Raw genomic sequence first — 16,198 nt, forward strand, 5'->3', positions numbered from 1 at the left:
GCGGTACTGGGTGCACGGTACTGGGGAGCAGCGGTACGGGGGGCAGCGGTACTGGGGGCAGCGGTACGGGGGGCAGCGGTACTGGGGGCAGCGGTACTGGGGGCAGCGGTACTGGGGAGCTGTGCTACTGAGGGGGGCAGCGGTACTGGGGGGCAGGGGTACTGGGGAGTTGTGCTACTGGGGGGCAGCGGTACTGGGGGGCAGTGGGGCTTCCCAACTGTTTGTTTCTCACTGACATAAATGAATATTATTACCAAATAAAACATTTCTATAGTACAAAAACAGGTTGTTCCACATATTTCTTGGTGTTTAGGGCCATATATGGCGGCAGAGACATGGAATCCCACACTAACTGGGCCGTATATAGAAAGGTGAGAATCTCCTGAGAGAAACAATATACAGTTTCCCAGGTAAATAAATATAATCCTCTCAGGAACTGAAAGCAAAGCAAACAGATTGGCTCCTGTGCGAAAGTTTGGGGCAAGTCAGCCGCCATTCAGGGGATAATAGGGCCCCCTCCCCCGGCTTCACTTTGTTTAGTCTTTTGTAAGAGCTGTGAAGGGGTTAACAAAACTGAGGGTTAACAGGAAGAAACCAAGTGTGTGGGGGGTGGAGCCTAACTCAGTTCCATTTCCTCCTTCCTGCTCCCAGCCATGGCGTCTGCTGATCTGAGAGACGAGCTGAGCTGCTCCATTTGCCTCAATATTTACACTGAGCCTGTGTCCCTGCCCTGTGGCCACTACTTCTGCCAGGACTGCATTGGGGGGCTGCTGGATACCCAGGAACAAGTAAGAGATTATTCCTGCCCTGAATGCAGAGCCGCGTACCAGGAGCGCCCCGCCCTGCAGAGGAACAGAGCTCTGGGGAACATAGCGGAGCGATTCCTTTCTACTCACCCAGAGCATGATGGGACGGGGATCCTCTGCACTTACTGTGTCCATTCCCCTGTCCCTGCCGCTAAATCCTGTCTGCAGTGTGAGACCTCCATGTGTGACGTGCATCTCGCTGCTCACAACCAATCAGTGACGCACGTTCTAACCGAGCCTACCGCTTCCTTCTGCGACAGAAAATGCTCCGCCCACAAAAAGTTCATGGAGTATCACTGCTGTGACGATGGGGCCTTTATCTGTGCGTCCTGCTGCCTGGCCGGGGAGCACCGGGGCCACAGGGTGGAGCTGCTGAGTGAGGCCTCTGAGAAGAAGAAAGAGAAACTGAGGAAAGTTCTGGAGAAACTGAGCCCAGAGAGAGAGGAGACTGAGAGAGAAGCCCAGAGGCTGCAGGAGCGCAGGGGAGAATTAGAGGAAAAAGCCGCCATTGAGACAGAGAGAGTCACTGCCCTGTTTAGGGGCATCAGGGAAGAGCTGGAAGCCCTAGAGAAGCGACTCCTGAGTGACATCTCCAGGCAGAAAGAGGAGCTCACACTCACACTCACTGAGCTGATCCAACAGCTGGAAATAAAGAAGGACGAGCTGTCCAGGAAGATCCGGCACATTGAGGAGCTGTGCAACATGGCAGATCCACTCACTGTCCTACAGGAACAATGGGAATCAGATGCCTTTTGTGGGGCTGAGGGGGCAGATAATGGGGGCAGAGAGGGTACTGAGGGGGCAGATACTGAGGGCAGAGAGAGAGGGGGTACTGAGGGGGCAGATACTGAGGGCGGAGAGAGAGAGGATATAAATGACCTGGCTGTAGGGGATCTGGATCTGGGTGGCATCTCAGAGACATTACTCACAGGCTTAGCTGGGATTGTGACTGGGCTAAAGGGAAAGTTAATCCCTGGGCAGGAGGCTACAGAGCTGGAACTGGATACAAACACGGCTGGGGAAGCTTTACACATAGTGAAGACAGAAATGGAACCTGTATTAGTTACCCCTCAGCCCGAGGGCAGATCCATTGAGGCAGAAGACTCGGAGCTTTGCGCCCCATCGACTAAAAAAAGAAAAACTCCTCCTTTGAACATCAAACAAGAACAAACCGTCAGTCACAACTCGGCGCATTGTTCTGAAAGTCTCCCCAAATCCTCACAGTTGCCGGGTCCCCAAAGGGCTCCCCTGTCTGGTTCCGCCATAGACACAAGGTCCATCTCTGTGTTTGGACAGAACCCGGCAGACTTGTTACTGGATATAAACACGGCTGGAAGTTACGTATCGGTATCGGCGGACCGGAGAACCGCCACTTACTTGCGTAGAACCCAGTGGGGCCCAAGATCCCTGACAAGATTTCTGATTCCTCAGGTTTTGAGCACCAGGAGTTTCCATTCGGGGCAACATTACTGGGAAGTGGAGGGGAGCGAATCAGGGGGCTGGATGGTCGGGGTGGCCTATCCCAGTATAGAGAGGGGAGGGAAACATTCCATGATTGGCAATAACAAGAAGTCCTGGTGTTTGTACAAACTGGACAATCTCTATACAGTGATACACAACAGCACGGGGTACCATTTATCCGATGTCCTTCCCTGCAGGAGAATCAGGATCTCATTGGACTATGAGGCCGGACGCCTGTCCTTCTATGAGCTGAGTGAGCCAATCAGGCACTTACACACCTTCACTGCCTCCTTCACTGAGCCCCTTCATGCCGCATTCTGTGTCTGGATTGGCACTTGGGTGAGAATCATTAAGGCTCATGGAGATATAATGACCCACGCCGGGCAATTGTGAGACCTTATTTCATGTTATGACTGGATCATTGCCGCCCTAATGACACGGGCAGGGTCGGACTGGGCCTCCAGGATACTGGGAAAAACCCCGGTGGGCCCAGACCCGACCCTGCCAGCGCTCCCCCCGCTTACCGCTCCTTCCCTGATGCGTTCAATCATGTGCCCTCAGGGGAGGATGTAGGGTGGGGGGCCCTGCAGGGTTGCTAGGGGGGAGGGGTGCAGCAGCCCTGGAGGGCCCTGTACCCCCCAATCCAGGGGTTAGTAGATGCCCCAATTGAAGCAAAACACTGATCCCAAAAAGGATGGGACTTACCAGGAAGTGGGCGGGGTTTGGGGAGATTCAGCAATTAGCACGGATGTAAATAAACTTTCCCAGGGCAGTATACGGGGTTATAAAGCGTTGGTGTAACACTGTGCATTGTGGGTAATGGGGGAATGTTTTTGTGTTTATAATAAAACTCATTGGAGAGGACATTCTGCCTCTAAGAATATTTATTCCAAAGGCATTACACATAAATGGGGGGAGCGCAGGGGCCCTGCCATTACACATAAATCAGGGGAGCGCAGGGGCCCCGCCATTACACATAAATCAGGGAAGCGCAGGGGCCCCGCCATTACACATAAATCAGGGGAGCGCAGGGGCCCCGGCATTACACATAAATCAGGGGAGCGGAGGGGCCCCGCCATTACACATAAATCAGGGGAGCGCAGGGGCCCCGGCATTACACATAAATCAGGGGAGCGGAGGGGCCCCGCCATTACACATAAATCAGGGGAGCGCAGGGGCCCCGCCATTACACATAAATCAGGGGAGCGCAGGGGCCCCGGCATTACACATAAATCAGGGGAGCGGAGGGGCCCCGCCATTACACATAAATCAGGGGAGCGCAGGGGCCCCGGCATTACACATAAATCAGGGGAGCGCAGGGGCCCCGGCATTACACATAAATCAGGGGAGCGCAGGGCCCCCGGCATTACACATAAATCAGGGAAGCGCAGGGGCCCCGGCATTACACATAAATCAGGGGAGCGGAGGGGCCCCGGCATTACACATAAATCAGGGGAGCGCAGGGGCCCCGGCATTACACATAAATCAGGGGAGCGCAGGGGCCCCGGCATTACACATAAATGGGGGGAGCGCAGGGGCCCCGCCATTACTCATAAATCAGGGGAGCGCAGGGGCCCCGCCATTACTCATAAATCAGGGGAGCGCAGGGGCCCCGGCATTACTCATAAATCAGGGGAGCGCAGGGGCCCCGGCATTACACATAAATGGGGGGAGCGCAGGGGCCCCGGCATTACACATAAATGGGGGGAGCGCAGGGGCCCCGGCATTACACATAAATGGGGGGAGCGCAGGGGCCCCGGCATTACTCATAAATCAGGGGAGCGCAGGGGCCCCGGCATTACTCATAAATCAGGGGAGCGCAGGGGCCCCGGCATTACACATAAATGGGGGGAGCGCAGGGGCCCCGCCATTACTCATAAATCAGGGGAGCGCAGGGGCCCCGGCATTACACATAAATGAGGGGAGCGCAGGGGCCCCGCCATTACACATAAATGGGGGGAGCGCAGGGGCCCCGGCATTACACATAAATCAGGGGAGCGCAGGGGCCCCGGCATTACACATAAATGGGGGGAGCGCAGGGGCCCCGGCATTACACATAAATGGGGGGAGCGCAGGGGCCCCGCCATTACACATAAATGGGGGGAGCGCAGGGGCCCCGGCATTACACATAAATGGGGGGAGCGCAGGGGCCCCGGCATCACACATAAATGGGGGGAGCGCAGGGGCCCCGGCATTACACATAAATGGGGGGAGCGCAGGGACCCCGGCATTACACATAAATCTGGGGAGCGCAGGGGCCCCGGCATTACACATAAATCTGAGGAGCGCAGGGGCCCCGGCATTACACATAAATGGGGGGAGCGCAGGGGCCCCGGCATTACACATAAATCAGGGGAGCGCAGGGGCCCCGGCATTACACATAAATCGGGAGCGCAGGGGCCCCAGCATTACACATAAATCGGGGGAGCGCAGGGGCCCCGGCATTACACATAAATCAGGGGAGCGCAGGGGCCCCGGCATTACACATAAATCGGGGGAGCGCAGGGGCCCCGGCATTACACATAAATCAGGGGAGCGCAGGGGCCCCGGCATTACACATAAATCAGGGAAGCGCAGGGGCCCCGGCATTACTCATAAATCAGGGGAGCGCAGGGGCCCCGGCATTACACATAAATCAGGGGAGCGGAGGGGCCCCGCCATTACACATAAATCAGGGGAGCGCAGGGGCCCCGGCATTACACATAAATCAGGGGAGCGCAGGGGCCCCGGCATTACACATAAATCAGGGGAGCGCAGGGCCCCCGGCATTACACATAAATCAGGGAAGCGCAGGGGCCCCGGCATTACACATAAATCAGGGGAGCGCAGGGGCCCCGGCATTACACATAAATCAGGGGAGCGCAGGGGCCCCGGCATTACTCATAAATCAGGGGAGCGCAGGGGCCCCGGCATTACACATAAATGGGGGGAGCGCAGGGGCCCCGGCATTACACATAAATCAGGGGAGCGCAGGGGCCCCGGCATTACACATAAATCAGGGGAGCGCAGGGGCCCCGGCATTACACATAAATGGGGGAAGCGCAGGGGCCCCGGCATTACACATAAATCAGGGGAACGCAGGGGCCCCGGCATTACACATAAATGGGGGGAGCGCAGGGGCCCCGGCATTACACATAAATGGGGGGAGCACAGGGGCCCCGCCATTACACATAAATGGGGGGAGCGCAGGGGCCCCGGCATTACACATAAATGGGGGGAGCGCAGGGGCCCCGGCATCACACATAAATGGGGGGAGCGCAGGGGCCCCGGCATTACACATAAATGGGGGGAGCGCAGGGACCCCGGCATTACACATAAATCTGGGGAGCGCAGGGGCCCCGGCATTACACATAAATCAGGGGAGCGCAGGGGCCCCGGCATTACACATAAATCAGGGGAGCGCAGGGGCCCCGGCATTACACATAAATCAGGGGAGCGCAGGGGCCCCGCCATTACACATAAATCAGGGGAGCGCAGGGGCCCCGGCATTACACATAAATCAGGGGAGCGCAGGGGCCCCGGCATTACACATAAATCAGGGGAGCGCAGGGGCCCCGGCATTACACATAAATCGGGAGCGCAGGGGCCCCAGCATTACACATAAATGGGGGGAGCGCAGGGGCCCCGGCATTACACATAAATGGGGGGAGCGCAGGGGCCCCGGCATTACACATAAATCAGGGGAGCGCAGGGGCCCCGGCATTACACATAAATCAGGGGAGCGCAGGGGCCCCGGCATTACACATAAATCGGGAGCGCAGGGGCCCCAGCATTACACATAAATCGGGGGAGCGCAGGGGCCCCGGCATTACACATAAATGGGGGGAGCGCAGGGGCCCCGGCATTACACATAAATGGGGGGAGCGCAGGGGCCCCGGCATTACACATAAATGGGGGGAGCGCAGGGGCCCCGGCATTACACATAAATGGGGGGAGCGCAGGGGCCCCGCATTACACATAAATGGGGGGAGCGCAGGGGCCCCGGCATTACACATAAATGGGGGGAGCGCAGGGGCCCCGGCATTACACATAAATGGGGGGAGCGCAGGGGCCCCGGCATTACACATAAATGGGGAGAGCGCAGGGGCCCCGACATTACACATAAATGGGGGGAGCGCAGGGGCCCCGGCATTACACATAAATGGGGAGAGCGCAGGGGCCCCGGCATTACACATAAATGGGGAGAGCGCAGGGGCCCCGACATTACACATAAATGGGGGGAGCGCAGGGGCCCCGGCATTACACATAAATGGGGGGAGCGCAGGGGCCCCGGCATTACACATAAATGGGGGGAGCGCAGGGGCCCCGGCATCACACATAAATGGGGGGAGCGCAGATTGGCAGCTGTCTCATTACTGTATGTGAGAAACCCTTTCAACGTTTTGTGAAAGGGGGATATATTTACTATAGTGTGTAAGCCAGCGTTACCACCAGTGCTGTTGGTCATAGCAACCAATCAGCAGCTCGGTTTGAATGGTCACCTACAAGTTAGAAAACAAAAGCAAAGATCTGATTGGTTGCTATGGGCAATATCACCAGTGATGTTGGTTTACACACAATAGTAAATATGCCCCTAGCTTCACAAAACGTTGAGAGGAATCCTGTCGTGGGGAAACCTGTTTGTTACAAACCCATCAGTTAATAGAGCTTCTCCAGCAGTATCCTGCATTGTAATCTGTTTTTCCCATGGGGCTAGCCATATTCTTCATTTCCCAGGGTGCCACAGCCATGTGACCTGTGCTCTGATAAACTTCACTCACACTTTACTGCTGCGCTGCAAGTTGGAGTGATATCCCCCCCCCCTCACCCCCAGCAGCCGATCAGCAGAACAATGGGAAGGGAGCAAGATAGCAGCTCCCAGTAGGTATCAGAATAGCACTCAATAGTAAGAAATCCAAGTCCGGCTTGGGACTCCTCCAGTTACATGGGAGTAGGAGGGGACCCCTAACGCCATGTTTCTTGCCATCCCCAGGAGTCCAGTGAAGATCTGAAGGTCTGTGCATTACAAGGCTAGAGCTGCCCATCAGGGTTGTATTCTTAAAGCAATATTGCGCAATAAAACTGCATTAAAATGCAAGAAATCCCCCAATGAGAATCCCAGCTGAACAAGTCTGTCCCTTTATCCCCATGTCTGATTCCTGTGCCATATAATGACGGGAAAAATGCCATCATTATCTCTATATGTAAGGTACCAGCAAGGGGCCTGACACAGTGCTGGGAATCAGCATTCTCATTGGTCACTTCTTCTGCATTTATTTATATATATATATATATATATATATATATATATATATATATATATATATATATATATATAATATTTTTGAGACAATTTGCCAATTGGTCTTCATTTTTTATTATTTGCGGTTTTCTAACTTTTTGTTCAGCTGCTCTCCAGTTTGGAATTGTGGCAGCTATCTGGTTGCTAGGGTCCAATTTAACCTAGCAACCAGGCAGTGAATAGGAGAGGGGCCTAAATAGACAAATAAGTAATAATTAGTAACAATAACAATAAAACTGGAGCCTCACAGAGCAATAGGGTTTGGCTGCCGGGGTCAGTGACCCCCCATTTGAAAGCTGCAAAGAGTTATAAGAAGAAGGCAAAACTATAAAAAATGAAGACCAATTGAAAAGTTGCTAAGAGCAGGCAATTCTATAACATATTAAAAGTTAACCCAAAGGTGAACCCGCCCCTTTAAAGAGACAGTAAACTCTAGGAGAGACCTGACATTGTATATACGTATATAGGACTGGGGGAAAGGCCTTACTCACCTTGTCACTCACACTCACACTCTGCTCTTCACTCTATGGGGGTTTCACTGAGTGTTGATTTCAAGATGCAGTTTGCAGCTTTGACACTAGAGGGAGCTCCTGCTCCACCAATACGTCCCCCCTGCTCTCCCTGTCTCTTGTCAGTGGGAGGAGAGCAGCCCATGCTGAGCTGCCAGCAGAATAAAATCCTACCTATTGTATTGAGGCGACTGCTTGTGCTTCCTACTCTTACCCAAGGGGAAGTTAACCCTCAGCGCCTGCAGCAAACATTATTTGATTGGCAGCAACAATCTCCCTGCAGTATTTACTAATAACCAGTACCCTGCAGTGCTTCCTGCTTGTGGACTGAACCCAACCCTTCAGAAATTTACTTTATTACACATATCACTCATTCTGTTTTAGGTTCAGGGGGCCCTAACAACCTCATAGGGGTCCAGAACTCTGTACCCTGAGGTGCCACAACAGCTGTAAGGCTGAGATAATGGGTAGAAATATCTTCTCTCCCTGCGGATATTTCCAACCTTCTCCCCACGTGTTGGCTTGGCAACCAGATAGACTGGGGGCTGATGGTGGGGCACTGGTGACTGTGGGGGAGACAATGGAGTGAGCTCTTGTGGTCTCCTTGGTACTTACTGGCCAGATGGGGGGGTCCCACTATGAGTCCATGGAGCCCCCATGGGTGGCCCTGGTTGGCTGGTCTTGTTCTAAAGATGGTGGGACTCCCCTATCTGCCCAGGCTCCACCCACTACATTATAATTCTGCCCCCTGATATCATGGCCCTACCCCAGGCTTCATTGCTTTGCCCCTGGCATTACCCCCCCCCCCCCCCCATCCAGGCATCAATATCTGGTTTTATAAACTGGTAAAGATACCAAGCTGGGGCCCCACCCCCTGTTATGATTGGGGCCCAGTTCGTTCAGCCCATTAACTGTTCTTAGTGGCACTGAGGGTGGCACAGGGTACAATGGGGGGCTAATTGCACATAGAGATGTACTGTAGATAATTAAACAAGACACAGAAGTGATAATGAATCTGATGGGCGGAGCCAAGTATATGACATGGCCTATAGAGTTCAGCTGTTTGGGGAGAACAATTTTCTCAGAAAGTAATAATCTTGTGCTCTTGTCTGTCTAATGGATCCGCCATCAAAATTCTGTGGCCTTCAGTGTGGGAGGGGTTAATTGCTGCATATAGAAGGCAGAAGTGGGCGGAGCTTTGGGCATGGGGCACATTGCTTATGGAAGGGGTGGGTACATCAAGCAGTGGTACCATGAGAGAGAGTGCAAAGTGGTACTTTCTACACACAGGGGTGGGTGCTGGGTTCTGCCCTGAGCTGTCTGTGCAGTACTGACCACTAGAGGGGGCTGCCAACTTTCTGGAGTAATAAAAACTCTTTTACCCAATGGGGAAGCGAGACTGGTAGAGCTGGGGGGTTGCGTTTAACTCTGTCTCCTCCACTCTTCTACTTCATTCTTCTTAGGGTGCCTCCGGGCTGCAGGGCTGTAATGGAAACAATGGGAACTCCCAGTTATTAACATACAAATGAACAGGGAGGGTAAGAACACAAAGGATGTTTTAATTGCCCAGAACTGGGGCAGCAGACAGAAACTCTGGCAGTTAAGGGTTAAATACCATCTAAGGTAATGTTACAATCCAGGCTGTATTTCCCCTTTAATACACAGCTTAAGGGCTCTGTTTCTGTTGATACCAATGGGAGTCTCTGGTCCCACTGTAGCCCCCCCGGGGGGCAGATACAGTTCCCAGTAAGGGCACTTTGCGCTGACATTATGACAAGTTCTAGGGGGGGGGACCCCTAATGGAAATTCTTGTTTAATGGCCCCTGGGGATTTGGGCCAGGTACTGCCCCAGCTGGGGGGGTTCTGTATGTGCCGGGGGGGGGGGGGGGCTGTGTGGAAGTGACAGCCACAAGGTGACATTGGCAGAGGCCATTAAGCAATATTTCTTCTCCGAGGAGATTTCATCAGCCGGCCTGGGAATAACTCCATAAAGCCATCATGTATAATGAATAGTCTCACACGGGAGCGCTGATGGGTGTCAGTTTAGCCACAAAGTGCGTGGAGCTGCCCCACATCTGCCACTTATACCCCCCCCCGATACCCCCCCCATGCTTTATATTAGCAGCCATTAATATTCATAGAATTATCCCTATCTCCTACCATGTGACCTGCTCAGCCGCCCATGCCCTCTATTAGTCTGTATTAGTCTATTAGTGCTGCCATACTGCTTCCCCTACACAGAACTGGCTCACTGCGGGGGCTCCCAGAAGCCTCTCATGGGAACAGAGGAGCTGGCAATCAGGTGGGCACATCAGCACTGGCGGTGGAGCAGGTGGAACACACCGGCAATGAAAGGGTTACAGGTGGAGCACATCTGAAGTGAAATGGTTACAGTTGGAGCACACCGGCAATGAAAGGGTAACAGGTAGAGCACACCGGCAATGAAAGGGTTACAGGTGGAGCACATCTGAAGTGAAAGGGTTACAGGTAGAGCACACCGGCAATGAAAGGGTTACAGGTGGAGCACATCTGAAGTGAAAGGGTTACAGGTAGAGCACACAGGCAATGAAAGGGTTACAGTTGGAGCACACCGGCAATGAAAGGGTTACAGTTGGAGCACACCGGCAATGAAAGGGTTACAGGTGGAGCACATCTGAAGTGAAAGGGTTACAGGTAGAGCACACCGGCAATGAAAGGGTTACAGTTGGAGCACACCGGCAATGAAAGGGTTACAGTTGGAGCACACCGGCAATGAAAGGGTTACAGGTGGAGCACACCGGCAGTGAAAGGGTTACAGGTGGAGCACACCGGCAATGAAAGGGTTACAGGTGGAGCACACCGGCAGTGAAAGGGTTACAGGTGGAGCACACCGGCAATGAAAGGGTTACAGGTAGAGCACACCGGCAGTGAAAGGGTTACAGGTGGAGCACACCGGCAATGAAAGGGTTACAGTTGGAGCACACCGGCAATGAAAGGGTTACAGGTGGAGCACACCGGCAGTGAAAGGGTTACAGGTGGAGCACACCGGCAATGAAAGGGTTACAGGTAGAGCACACCGGCAGTGAAAGGGTTACAGGTGCAACACACCGGCAGTGAAAGGGTTACAGGTGGAGCACACCGGCAATGAAAGGGTTACAATACACATATAAAGTGATTAGTGATGTGGCTGCAGTAGGTGCCAGTCTGTGGGCGCAGCGGCTCAGGTGCCAATGGAGCGCAGCGCATGGAGTTTAATTAGTGGAATGAGGGAGACGCCGGGGAGCGCAGGCAGCACAGAAGCAAAGTAACCGCAGGCAGAGCGACAAGTGGAGCAACAATTAGCTGAATGGGCAATTAGTGCAACTGCCAATCAGGAACGTCCCAATTACACTCCCCTGGCAGGGAGGGGCATGTGGGAAATACCATCATGCAGTGCGGGGAGAGCTCTGTGTGATCTGCTCTTTATACTGCTGTCTCTCTGTCTGTCTGTCTCTCTGTCTGTCTGTCTGTCTCTCTGTCTCTCTGTCTGTCTCTCTGTCTGTCTGTCTGTCTCTCTCTCTGTCTCTCTGTCTGTCTCTCTGTCTGTCTCTCTGTCTCTCTCTCTGTCTCTCTCTCTGTCTGTCTGTCTGGGCTGCCCTAGGTGCAAATACGGGCACATTCCCTCAATCCCATATAGTGGGGACCTGCAGAAAAGAACTTGTACATAAGAAAAATGGATTGTAGCAGGTATAGTAGGGCAACAAGATGGAGACAGTAGGGCAACAAGATGGAGACAGTAGGGCAACAAGATGGAGACAGTAGGGCAACAAGATGGAGACAGTAGGGCAACAAGATGGAGACAGTAGGGCAACAAGATGGAGACAGTAGGGCAACAAGATGGAGACAGTAGGGCAAGATGGAGACAGTGGGGCAAGATGGAGACAGTAGGGCAAGATGGAGACAGTAGGGCAAGATGGAGACAGTAGGGCAAGATGGAGACAGTAGGGCAAGATAGAGACAGTAGGGCAAGATGGAGACAGTAGGGCAAGATGGAGACAGTAGGGCAAGATGGAGACAGTAGGGCAAGATGGGGACAGTAGGACAAGATGGAGACAGAAGGACAAGATGGAGACAGTAGGACAAGAGGGAGACAGTAGGGCAAGATAGAGACAGTAGGGCAAGATGGAGACAGTAGGGCAAGATGGAGACAGTAGGGCAAGATGGAGACAGTAGGACAAGATGGAGACAGTAGAACAAGATGGAGACAGTAGGACAAGAGGGAGACAATAGGGCAAGATGGAGAAAGTAGAACAAGATGGAGACAGTAGGACAAGAGGGAGACAATAGGGCAAGATGGAGACAGTAGGACAAGATGGAGACAGTAGAACAAGATGGAGACAGTAGGACAAGATGGAGACAGTAGGACAAGATGGAGACAGTAGGACAAGATGGAGACAGTAGGGCAAGATGGAGACAGTAGGACAAGATGGGGACAGTAGGGCAAGATGGAGACAGTAGGACAAGATGGAGACAGTAGGACAAGATGGAGACAGTAGGGCAAGATGGAGACAGTAGGGCAAGATGGAGACAGTAGGGCAAGATGGAGACAGTAGGGCAAGATGGGGACAGTAGGGCAAGATGGGGACAGCAGGGCAAGATGGAGACAGTAGGGCAAGATGGAGACAGTAGAACAAGATGGAGACAGTAGGACAAGATGGAGACAGTAGGGCAAGATGGAGACAGTAGGGCAACAAGATGGAGACAGTAGGGCAACAAGATGGAGACAGTAGGGCAACAAGATGGAGACAGTAGGGCAACAAGATGGAGACAGTAGGGCAAGATGGAGACAGTGGGGCAAGATGGAGACAGTAGGGCAAGATGGAGACAGTAGGGCAAGATGGAGACAGTGGGGCAAGATGGAGACAGTAGGGCAAGATGGGGACAGTAGGGCAAGATGGAGACAGTAGGACAAGATGGAGACAGTAGGACAAGATGGAGACAGTAGGGCAAGATGGAGACAGTAGGGCAAGATGGAGACAGTAGGACAAGATGGAGACAGTAGGACAAGAGGGAGACAATAGGGCAAGATGGAGACAGTGGGGCAAGATGGAGACAGTGGGGCAAGATGGAGACAGTAGGACAAGATGGAGACAGTAGGGCAAGATGGAGACAGTAGGGCAAGATGGGACAGTAGGGCAAGATGGAGACAGTAGGGCAAGATGGAGACAGTAGGGCAAGATGGAGACAGTAGGGCAAGATGGAGACAGTAGGGCAAGATGGAGACAGTAGGGCAAGATGGAGACAGTAGGGCAAGATGGGGACAGTAGGACAAGATGGAGACAGAAGGACAAGATGGAGACAGTAGGACAAGAGGGAGACAGTAGGGCAAGATAGAGACAGTAGGGCAAGATGGAGACAGTAGGGCAAGATGGAGACAGTAGGGCAAGATGGAGACAGTAGGACAAGATGGAGACAGTAGAACAAGATGGAGACAGTAGGACAAGAGGGAGACAGTAGGGCAAGATGGAGACAGTAGAACAAGATGGAGACAGTAGGACAAGAGGGAGACAATAGGGCAAGATGGAGACAGTAGGACAAGATGGAGACAGTAGAACAAGATGGAGACAGTAGGACAAGATGGAGACAGTAGGACAAGATGGAGACAGTAGGACAAGATGGAGACAGTAGGGCAAGATGGAGACAGTAGGACAAGATGGGGATAGTAGGGCAAGATGGAGACAGTAGGACAAGATGGAGACAGTAGGACAAGATGGAGACAGTAGGGCAAGATGGAGACAGTAGGGCAAGATGGAGACAGTAGGGCAAGATGGGGACAGTAGGGCAAGATGGGGACAGCAGGGCAAGATGGAGACAGTAGGCAAGATGGAGACAGTAGAACAAGATGGAGACAGTAGGACAAGATGGAGACAGTAGGGCAAGATGGAGACAGTAGAACAAGATGGAGACAGTAGAACAAGATGGAGACAGTAGGACAAGATGGAGACAGTAGGACAAGATGGAGACAGTAGGACAAGATGGAGACAGTAGGGCAAGATGGAGACAGTAGGACAAGATGGGGACAGTAGGGCAAGATGGAGACAGTAGGACAAGATGGAGACAGTAGGACAAGATGGGGACAGTAGGACAAGATGGAGACAGTAGGGCAAGATGGAGACAGTAGGGCAAGATGGGACAGTAGGGCAAGATGGGGACAGCAGGGCAAGATGGAGACAGTAGGGCAAGATGGAGACAGTAGGGCAAGATGGAGACAGCAGGGCAAGATGGAGACAGCAGGGCAAGATGGAGACAGCAGGGCAAGATGGAGACAGCAGGACAAGATGGAGACAGTAGGGCAAGATGGAGACAGTAGGACAAGATGGAGACAGTAGGGCAAGATGGAGACAGTAGGGCAAGATGGAGACAGTAGGGCAAGATGGAGACAGTAGGGCAAGATGGAGACAGTAGGGCAAGATGGAGACAGTAGGGCAAGATGGAGACAGTAGGACAAGATGGAGACAGTAGGGCAAGATGGAGACAGTAGGACAAGATGGAGACAGTAGGGCAAGATGGAGACAGTAGGACAAGATGGAGACAGTAGGGCAAGATGGAGACAGTAGGACAAGATGGAGACAGTAGGACAAGATGGAGACAGTAGGGCAAGATGGAGACAGTAGGACAAGATGGAGACAGTAGGGCAAGATAGAGACAGTTGGGTCACTCTCTTACTACAGAAATAGATTGTAAGGAAGAGAATTCTGATTCCAACATGTAATGAAATATTAAAATGCAATCCTTTCTATTAATTGAACCACAAGTGACATCTCTGCGAGACTGCACCAGTCATGGCTGAACAGATCCACAGAGGAGAGGGGGGAGAGAGAAAGGGCTGGGGGGGGAGAGACAGAGGGAGAGAGAGGGACAGGGAATAATTATACATGTGATACAGAAGCCTGAGAGGCTGAACCCGCTGCCTAGTTTTGGACAGGGGGTGCCTGGGGGGGGGGGGTGCTACTCCGGGGGGGGGGGAGAGGGGGTACCGGGGGGGGGGGGGCTTCCCTAGTGGGACCATGGAAAGAAAGACCCTCACCAGTGAGGGTGGTGCCGGGGGAGGAATTCCATAGGGAGCTCCGGGTTCTGTAGCTGCAGTACCTCTGGCCCACTGGGCTCCTAGACTAGAATTGGCCACTAGCCCAGCAACCTGTGCCTCTCACTGCAGCCACACAGGGGGCCCTAGCTACAGGGGGGGCCTTAGCTACAGGGGGGCCCTAGCTACAGGGGGGGCCTAGCTACAGGGGGGGCCTAGCTACAGGGGGGCCTAGCTACAGGGAATTGTGGGGCAGGTACCTGAGATGGGTACAAGGAAGGGCCGGATGCCCAGGGAAGGTGCCAGGCTGCTGCCGTTGGCATGTAATGGCCGTTCCTGGCACGTAGCCGACTCATAGGAAATGGCTTCAGATTTATTTGCTACTTTGCCTGCGTCTCGTTACGGCGATGGATGTTTGTTTCCCACCCTCGGCCCCGGCGCCGGTTACTATGTTACTGTTTCCCAGGGAGCAACGAGGAACATAAAGTACCAAGTCATTCGGTTTATTTCTACGTTTCCCTCAGCGCCCCCTGTGGGATAAAGGGGGGACGTGGCAGTAATTCCCACTCTGTGCCCCCTCGGCGCCCCCTGTGGGATAAAGGGGGGACGTGGCAGTAATTCCCACTCTGTGCCCCCTCGGCGCCCCCTGTGGGATAAAGGGGGAACGTGGCAGTAATTCCCACTCTGTGCCCCCTCGGCGCCCCCTGTGGGATAAAGGGGGAACGTGGCAGTAATTCCCACTCTGTGCCCCACAATGTAACCCCCAGCCTACTCTGTGCTGTACAGATTGTTCCGGGGAGACTTGAGGCAGATAATCATAAATATCTCCAGGCTATCGGACCTGGGGGCACAGACAGCACCCACATGGCACCCAGGGCTCAGCTGAGGGGGTTCAGCCAGTGCCAGTTGTACCGATGCCCAAACCTGGCCATACCTGTAGGGCAAGATGGAGACAGTAGGGTAAGATGGAGACAGTAGGGCAAGATGGAGACAGTAGGGAAGGATGGAGACAGTAGGGCAAGATGGAGACAGTAGGGCAAGATGGAGACAGTAGGGCAAGATGGAGACAGTAGGACAAGATGGAGACAGTAGGGTAAGA

The 16,198-nt window shown here is 53.5% G+C and overlaps 1 protein-coding gene across 1 annotated transcript; it reads left to right on the plus strand.

The window, feature by feature from the left end:
- The first annotated feature begins 600 nt into the window (after positions 1–600).
- On the plus strand, positions 601–3,133 carry LOC101732705 (E3 ubiquitin/ISG15 ligase TRIM25). Its single transcript, XM_031894515.1, has one exon. It carries the CDS (start codon positions 654–656, stop codon positions 2,658–2,660), a length of 2,007 nt encoding a protein of 668 aa, XP_031750375.1. The 5' UTR covers positions 601–653; the 3' UTR covers positions 2,661–3,133.
- Positions 3,134–16,198: the final 13,065 nt, after the last annotated feature.

The sequence above is a fragment of the Xenopus tropicalis genome, chromosome 10, assembly GCF_000004195.4.
Source record: "Xenopus tropicalis strain Nigerian chromosome 10, UCB_Xtro_10.0, whole genome shotgun sequence".
NCBI classification, from domain to species: Eukaryota; Metazoa; Chordata; class Amphibia; order Anura; family Pipidae; genus Xenopus; species Xenopus tropicalis.

What these genes read in the sequence shown, in the direction of transcription:
- LOC101732705 (XM_031894515.1), top strand. Translation starts at nt 654, where the DNA reads ATGGCGTCTGCTGATCTGAGAGACGAGCTGAGCTGCTCCATTTGCCTC.